Source organism: Rhipicephalus microplus, chromosome 4, assembly GCF_043290135.1.
Source record: "Rhipicephalus microplus isolate Deutch F79 chromosome 4, USDA_Rmic, whole genome shotgun sequence".
Classification (NCBI taxonomy): domain Eukaryota; kingdom Metazoa; phylum Arthropoda; class Arachnida; order Ixodida; family Ixodidae; genus Rhipicephalus; species Rhipicephalus microplus.
The window spans coordinates 6,490,242-6,499,278 of NC_134703.1; the positions used below are offsets into that span (position 1 = coordinate 6,490,242).

The following is a 9,037-nucleotide window of genomic DNA, read 5'->3' on the forward strand; positions in this document are numbered from 1 at the left end:
CGTGCACACTTTTTTAATGAAGCTGCTTCTCACTTATTAGCTCAGGCAAACGAACTGAGGGAGAACAAGGCCAGATGCAAAGAATGATAGGATGCACGCCTGTTAACTACAAGGCACTTCATGCCAATAAAGTTATTGCTTTCAGTGTGTGTAGTGATACTGTGTTTCTCATCATGCCTTGAAAATAATAAGTATTAGTAAACTTACTTATTTGTCGACATTACCTTCTTGTAACTGTAGTAATCATCCAGTGTTTTTGGTTCCTAAAATAAGTAAATATAGTGGATAATAATAACTAATATTAAACTTACTTAATTTTTTTACATTACCTTCTTGATTTATTGATATGTGGGGTTTAACGTCCCAAAACAACCATATGATTGTCAGGGACGCCGTAGTGCGGGGCTCCAAAAGTTTCGACCACCTGGGGTTCTTAAACGTGCGACATTACCCTCTTGTAACTGTAGTTACCATCCTGTCTTTGTGGTTCTTCAAATAAGTAAAGTTAGTGGCGTGTGTAAGCAGTGATTTCTGGCTATCATGCTCGATTGGGGACATCGTTTTTAGAGCACGAAATGAAGCGTTTTTACGCGGCGTTCATCAATTTATCGAGTATCTGTACTACATGAATGCTTCCGGCGGGTACAGTGACGGGCTCAGTGCTAAAAGACGCAAACCAACCAGAGTGATTGAAAATTTTGTTAAACTTTCTTTTAGAGAGGCTACAACTTGATGCACCTGAGTGAAATATTTGAGCTTTGAATGTCGAGCAATTCGTATGGTAGCATCTTGTCAATACAGAGCAAGAAAGCCTTCGTTAAGTTTTTAATTTTCTAATACCAAAAATGGTTGTCTTATATACAAAGTATAGTATTAGAAGATGTTTCACGTAAAAAGACGGAGTATGTTTTCACCATCTTCCTAAGGAAAGCGCCTATATGGTTAAAAAAAGAGCACACGACGGGATAGTGGGCATCGTCTTGGTCATGTTTTCTTTTCCTAACCATATCAGTGCTTCACTAAGCAAGATTTTGAACTAACTAGCTAGCCCAAAAAATGACGATATATTGGAACTCTTCATCAATCGACTGGCTCAGCGAAAATGAGAGAACATTTATCAGATACATTTAGGCATTGTTGTCATGTCTATACGCCAGCACTGTGAAAAATATGCTAGCTTGCACGAAGAAAATTTGAAAATTCTTGTGGGAACAATCAGTGTTGGGAAAACGCGGGCACTCTTCAAGGGGTGCTATTTCTCCATAAGACAATGGGCAAAAAAAATCACCTGTTCGTTGATAGATTGATATGCTGAACCGTTTATATTGATGCTGGTATGGATGAACTGAAGTAATAAATTTGAGATTTGTGTGCATTCAGTAATTACATTGTCGCGCGCGGCAGTGTCACATATTTTGAAGCGTTGAATTCTGATGTTTCTTTACTATATTGTTACATAAAAAAAGAAAAATTTAAACAGCCAGAAGAGTTCATAAGTCAGTCCTGAAATTGTCCACTGAGCGTGCACCACGGGAAACAAAGGCATTAAAAAAAGAAACTTCAGTAGTCATTCTTCATATGCCAGGGCCAATTACAATGAAAATAACGATGTAGCGTTCAAGATAATCTACCGTTGTGTTTTTATATATCTGCACGACGACCCTCTTACTGGTTAGTTAGTGCAAAAACACCAAAGCTAGCATGCTAAAGAAAAGTCGAGTGTTTCTAGTAGGTGCAACATTGAAAGTAACGAATACCGCAAAGAGCCATTTAGTATACCAAATACAGTGTTTAGTCGAACATAATGATGGAGGATCCTGTTACTTCACAAAAAATCTTCGTTATTGTACAGGGTTAGCTGTCGTCACGCTGCTACATTTACGTTATTTTGTTCCAAGCCTACGCAATTGGAAGTGACCGTCAAACGCATCGTCGCGAATACCACAGACAAATCAGCGTCTCTGTGTTGCGCAACATGTCTTAACTTAAGCGACCACTTGATGTGCTCGTTCGGTCTTTATTAACACGCAGGAAGATAAGGCATATATGCATTGCTTCGTACAGAAAGGCTGGCTTCACGAAGAGATTGTCGGCTAAAGCTACGCCAAGTGGACGGCTCCACCACGCGCACGTCGGGTTTGTAATGTTGTATTCGGGTGGTCGCTCTGATACTCCGACTCGGAGTACGCCGATGCGCCGCTTCCCCCACTCCGAGCAAGAGTCACCGCTCCCCAACCGAACGCGTACCCGATTTTGGAGTAGCACGCGACCGTGGCGCCGCGGCGCGGCCAAAACGGTAACTGCAAACAGCCAGGCCGGCCCAGGTGTCTCAACAAATGGCGGCCTCCGGATCGGACGCGTTAGCTCCCAGCCGAAGTTCCCCGATATCAGCCGAGCGCCTGTTATTCGCTATAATTGAAGGTAAGTTGTAGCATGAGCTCTGAATAGTAATCCCAGCTTTTTGATGTGGAGAATATCACGAGAAGCAAAATCGTGATTTTGATGCGGAGAATGATGCGGAGAATAGCACGAGAAGCAAAATCGTCGAAACACTTCCACAACTAACCGCCGGTTAGGCCTCAGCGAACGCCACCGACTGGGCAGGCGAGCGGGGCGAGCCGCGGCGGCCGGGGTGGTCACGTGACCCGATCGCCTCCAGATTTCGGCGGCACTCCAACTTGGGAGCCGGAGCAGTCGGAGGCGCTCGGAGTGGAGTACGACGCTCTGAGACGACCAACCGAACATACGTCTAGCGCTCGATTTCGACCACCCGAACACGGAGTCGCTTTCCGGAGTGCTCTAGAGCGCTCTAAAACGACCACCCGAATACAGCATTAGAGCACACCATCACAGCTCAGTATCGGACCCCGCTTAGATCATTGAAGGGTAGTTTAACAAACGACACACGACTAAGTTCTGTGATTCAGTTCTGCAACGCATGCTGCACAGATTGGCTTGACATTAACGTTAGCCTCGGCGACGCCACGAAAAACGGGTATTGTGATGAACCGTTTTGTCCTCGGCTCTCTGGCACCTGCTTTATATAGCACACATTTCTGTGGAACAACGTTAACGCCCTGCTTTCATCTAAAAAGGTAAACGGATGTCACATTGCATGTGGCTCAGGCGCACCTTCATACGCAGTAATGTCGCCAACAGCTGCCTTTCGTGTCAACAGCGTGTGCAGCGCATGACGCAGAGAGGTTACGCCACACAAGGGGTGCTGGCATGGAAGTACGTGTTCTTAGAGCCCACCTATCCTTCCACTATAGCTTTGTCAATGAACGTGCATTTCCCTCGACATATTTTGGACGTTTAGTCAGTTGGTTTTATTTTTTTGACATTATGTTTTACGGTATTTGCGATATCACGTTACTTCGCTGTCCAAATTGCTGCTGTGCGAACGCGTGTCTCTCATTGTCTGCTACAAAAAGTAGCCCGTCAGCTCCACGCGAGCCACTTTAGCCCATCATTCGAAGCACCGTTAAAGCACACAATGTACATAGACAGGCGCTCACATACGAGCTAGAGCGCTTAAGCCTCATAAGCGAAAGGGCGCGGCGTTTATGTTGCGCAGGACACGCCTACCACGCCGGTGTGTTCGGCGCGTGTGTCCTGGTTCCTCTTAGCGTCACGCTCACCTCTGAAAGATGAGCGGCGCCCTCGCTGGCGTCGATGTGTCTATCGACTCGCCTGAAGCCTTCCCGGTGTTTCTTCTTCGGCTGCGGTCGCATTGTTAGCTTGCCGGGTGTCGCCTTTAAATACAAAGGTCGCCAACCGATTCGCGTCACCAGTCCACTTGTCTCGACAGCTACACAACAGGAGCCTCGCCTCTGCACTCTCTATTTGCACTTGTCGCAGCTGCAAACGCCATCTGCGGTGGCTCGATTTCGCACGGACACTCTACACAGCGAGCGTAGAACAAATACGTCCCGCTTCGGGCACTCTCTCGTTTTCCGTTCGTTTTCCTCCCTTCTTTTTTTTTTTGTACACCTGACGGATTTTTTATATAAGTTTTGCAGGAACACACTTACCCTGTGGTCACGTGATAAGTTCTGAGAAACGTGTCATGGGCGCTACTTCAATTACGGTCAAACGCCTGAAAACCTTGTCGTCTAGTGTGTCAACATAATTCCGCATAATGTGTTTTTTTTTAGTATGATAACGGTGAGCACTTGACCGTGAACATATTTGGTTCACGTTGATGCTTGGATGCACTGAACTTCACCAACTGGCCTTTATTGCATACTTATTACTACATGGTTCATGTCTTACACTTGATTATGCATGACTCCACATTGTCCAGCTATACAATGATGCCAATTTAAATGTCGACGCCTGGGTCACGCTACGTGTCTGCGTTTTTTTTTTTTAAGGGAGGTTGCTGATTTTACGACAAATTTGTGAACGCATGCTGTGTTGCAACAGTGTCGCCCTCCTAGCCACTACCACTGACAGCTGTTCCTTTTCATGGTGATTGTCCCCCGTGCACCGGCATGTTAAACTTCAGGAGAGAAGAAAAGGGCGACTCTAGCACGAAATCACCCAAGCCATGAAACAGCCAAGCTGGATGACTTACAAAGTATAGTTTTCTTCCAAGTTGTTGCCGACGTTTAGCCATGGCAGGCTAGGTTATTTCTAAGCACAGAGAGGTTCGAGTGCAATGCCAGACAACTCATTCCTATTGACATCCCTATTTACTATCTGCTTGCATGTGCCGCCCAAACACTCCGTACAGATGATTTAGTGAAGCTCTAATATACGGCTAAGGTGTTCATTCCTCGGTTAATGCCCAAAGGTTAATAAAGCTTTTCTCAATTGCTGATTACATCAGCGTAGATATCTTCATCGGCATTCGCTGACCGTCTAGCCCCGCCACGGGGGTCTAGTGGCTAAGGTACTCGGCTGCTGACCCGCAGGTCGCGGGTTCAAATCCCGGCTGTGACGGCGGCATTTCCGGTGGAGGCGGAAATGTTGTAGGCCCGTGTACTCAGATTTGGGTGCACGTTAAAGAACCCCAGGTGGTCGAAATTTCCGGAGCCCTCCACTACGGCGTCTCTCATATTCATATGGTGGTTTTGGGACGTTACACCCCACAAATCAATCAAATCAATCAATCGCTGACGGTCTACTTCATTCTTCATTTTAGTGCACCAGCGGCAAATAGTGCTGTTTGGCCATATTCTGTGGCAAATACTCGTTTATGGTGATGGTAGCTTTTTGTACCCACCAAATTTTTACAGCCGGCTTCAAGCAACTGTCGAAAGAAATGTGAAGAAACCATCGACAATGAAAATCAGTGCGTGCGTTTTCATTACATCACCGATCTTGTCCGTGAGCTTTGACGCACATGCTGCTTACCTCAAGCGTCTTTATAACGGCACGCACGGCTGCTTCATTGCTATCCACACTAATGTTGGCTAATGTTGTGTACGCCTAATGGGAGTTTTCATATTAGCCCCCTCATTTGAAGCGAAAATGCAATGGAAACATTACCCACACAACACAAGTATGAACCGCTTTTCTTTCTGACACTATATACGTGGTAATTCCAGCTCTATAATTCATACAAAAAGTACTGGTGAGTATAACAATGTCCCAATATATAGCACGATTTCAGCGGGAAGCCAGAGAGACGTTTATTAAAGAAATTGCAGAGGTCTAGAACCAACCAGCTGTCAAGCAGAGCGAGCGTTTCCTTGTTTTTATATGCTTTAGCGTCCTTCAGCGGTGGTCTAGCAGCTAAGGTACTCGGCTGCTGACCCGCAGGTCGCAGGATCGAATCCCGGCTGCGGCGGCTGCATCTTCGATGGAGGCGGAAATGTTGTAGGCCCGTGTGTTCAGATTTGGGTGCACGGTAAGGAACCCCAGGTGGTCGAAATTTCTGCGCTCTCTATTACAGCTTCTCATAATCATGGTGGTTTTGGGACGTTAAACCCCACATATCTATCCATCAATCTATATGCTTTAGCTCGTACCTACTATGGTGTATTGGCCAAGTTAACCGGCGGTTATTGTTATGGGGAAAAGAAATTGTTAAAATTTCAAGAAGAAAAAATAATTATTGTCATCTGGAAAATATAGGAGTGGATGATAAGGTGACTAATGAATAAAGTAGGTAAACAACTAATATTTGAAAGGAATAAATAGATGTTCATTTCTAAGGACTAAAAATTCATTAGTTTAAAAAAGAGAAAAAAAAAATTTATCAAGCCGACCTTCTTGAGTGTCTGAGAAATTCACAAACTGCAACGCATACGCTCCTGTTTCTGTGGCCCAGAAAAGAAGCCCCAAGGAAAAGAATATTTTCAGAATTAAAGATAATGTTTCATTTCCTGAATATAGTTTCTAAATTTTTCTTCCTGTGACTCGTGAAATGTCGGCAAATAAAAAAATGATCGATGTTTTTTGGCTCTGGACAGTATACAAGAGCAAAGGGGAAATGGCGCCAGACCAGACCTGTATATTTAGAAAATAATAGGCGGATTTCGGCATCAAAATTTTGTGATGCACACTTTCAAAGCGCAAGCAGCAACCACAACAGTCCTTTTTTTTCGCTAGAGCTCCTGGTTGTGCAATTTATCCATGCTACAAATCACCCCTCCCCCCACAGAAAAAGAGCCGTCAAGGCTACCTATGAACTGGGTAGGACGGGTGGGTCGTAGTGCAGCTTCAAGCGATTAACATGAGCATGAACAGTCCCACGGCCATGACGGCGTCCGTCTGTCGGTAATTGAACCAGTTAGACAATATAGTTGTCCGGAGAAGCTTCACTTATCACTCGATAGGGGCTTTTGTACTTCGGCAGTAGCTTTGTGTAATGGCCAGGAAAACAAGAGGGGATGCGTAGCCATACCAAAGTTTCAGGTGAATATAACTGGGAATGCAGGTTTTCATTGTGGTGGTCCTTCTGGTACGCTCGATATTGTGTGATTAAGAAACATGCCAGTTGCCTGCATTCTTCCGCATAAGCAGTGACTACAGATAGAGTAGGGGATTCGGAAAAGTCCGGGTGATGCAAAAGAATGGTGTCCATGAATGAGGAAGGTTCGCGCCCGTAGAGAAGAAAGAACGCAAAGAATCCTGTCTTGGACTGGGTGGCGCTGTTGTAAGCGTAAGTAAAAGCGGTAGTAGTGGTCCGAGTCTGTGTGGTCAGCAGACACGTACATAGATAACATGTCGCACAATGTGCGCTTGAAGTGCTTGGTCATTCAGTTCGTTTGCGGATGGTACGGGCCGATTGTCCGATGCACACCGTTACATTCACGAAGAAAGGCTTCTACAGCTTTGGAGAGAAATGTACGTCCGTGGTCGCTGAGTAACTCACGAGATGAACCATGACGAAAAACAAGCTTGTGAAGCATAAATAGGCCCACTTCACGTGACGAGGCCTCTGGCACCGCGGCAGATTAAGCATACCGCGTCAAGTGATCAACAGCGACAATCCTCCAGCGGTTCCCGTCAGGTGTGTAGGGAAAGGGCTCGTATAAGTCAGTTCCGATGGGTCAAATAGCTGGGAGGGGCAAGGCAACGGTTGCAGTTGCACAATAACTAGGTGCGGTGGGTTCTTTCTACGTTGACATTTTGAACAAGAACGTAAGTGCTGTCTGAAAAACCAGTGCATTCCGCGCCAGTATACCACAGCCAGAGGCGTGCATACGTTTTTGTCACGCCAGCATGGTTTCGTTGGGAATCTGCGGGAAAGGAAGCGCAGATAACGACCCGTAGGTGGAGATGGATCACTAGCAACCACTTGCGGCTATCAGAAAGGTAGTTGCGACGATATAGGACTCCATCGCGGATGGTAAAATGTTGAGCTGTGCGCCGCAGTGAATGAGTGGCGGTACCTTGGGGCGGCTGAAACAGGAACTCTATTATAAAGGCCATCCAAGCGTCTTGGCGCTGCCCAGAAGGCATGTCAGTGTATGAAAGTACCACAGTACTGGAGCTGGAAGCAGAGGTAGTTCCATATTCATGGGGAATTATAGGGGGGAAAGAGTGTCGGCATCTGAGTGTCTACGGCCGGACCTATAGACGATACGAATATCATAGTCTTGGAAACGTAATGCCCAATGAGCCAGACGACTAGATGGGTCTATAAATAATGATAACAAGCAAAGAGCGTGGTGAATAGTCACGACATCAAATGGATGGCCATATACGTAAGGTCAAAAGTTTGTGATTGCCCAAGCGATGGCCAAACATTCTTTTTCTGTGACTGAATAATTCTCTTCAGCCCTATTAAGAGTGCGACTGTGATAAAAACCTGCGTACTCGTCGAATTCAGATTTGCGTTGACAAAGAATAGCGCCGAGGCCGACTCCGCTAGCTTTGTTGTGGATATCGGTAGGGGCAACTAAATCGAAGTGTGGAGAATCAGGAAAGATTTAGGCAGATGACGTAGTTTCACGAATGCTTTATCGCAAGCTGTAGACCACACCGAAATGCATTGGCTGTCAGAAAGTAGATGTGTTAATGGGGCCATTATGGACGCAAAGTTACGAAAGAATTGACGAAATAATGAAAAAAGCCGATAAAACTCCGGAGTTATTTATAGTGCAACACCGGAAAACACAGGACAAGGAAGGAGCAAAAGAGAAAGAAAAGACGGCACTGACTCACAACTGTTGTTTGTTGGAAAAAAGGAGTCAAATGTATATATATATATATATATATATATATATATATATATATATATATGTGTGTGTGTGTGTGTGTGTGTGTGTGTGTGTGTGTGTGTGTGTGTGTGTGTGTGTGTGTGTGTGTGTGTGTGTGTGTGTGACGCTTCACAAGTGAATGTGGGGAAGAAAGAGGAGGAAGACGAAGGGTCAGAATAAACTGGTGTTCTGACTGACGCCATGTCTCATTCGTTACACTAAGTCGACAGGATCTACCGCAGCAACATCATGAGCCCACCAAAGAAGATGATCAGCCTGCCGAAATACACCGGAGCTGAAGACGACGTCCCTGTTGACAAGTGGTTGCACCTCTTCGAAACGAAGGCGAGCAACGTCAGCTGGTCCGAACGAGATCGCAT

General features: G+C 45.6%; 1 protein-coding gene across 1 annotated transcript in view; it reads right to left on the reverse strand.

The window, feature by feature from the left end:
- LOC119171356 (uncharacterized) overlaps nucleotides 1–3,763 on the reverse strand; it is a 29,294-nt gene extending 25,531 nt beyond the window's left edge. Inside the window, exon 1 of the mRNA XM_075892126.1 lies at nucleotides 3,642–3,763. Coding sequence (XP_075748241.1) covers nucleotides 3,642–3,734 — 93 coding nt within the window. The 5' untranslated portion in view covers nucleotides 3,735–3,763. The remainder of the gene's footprint in view (nucleotides 1–3,641) is intronic.
- Nucleotides 3,764–9,037: the final 5,274 nt, after the last annotated feature.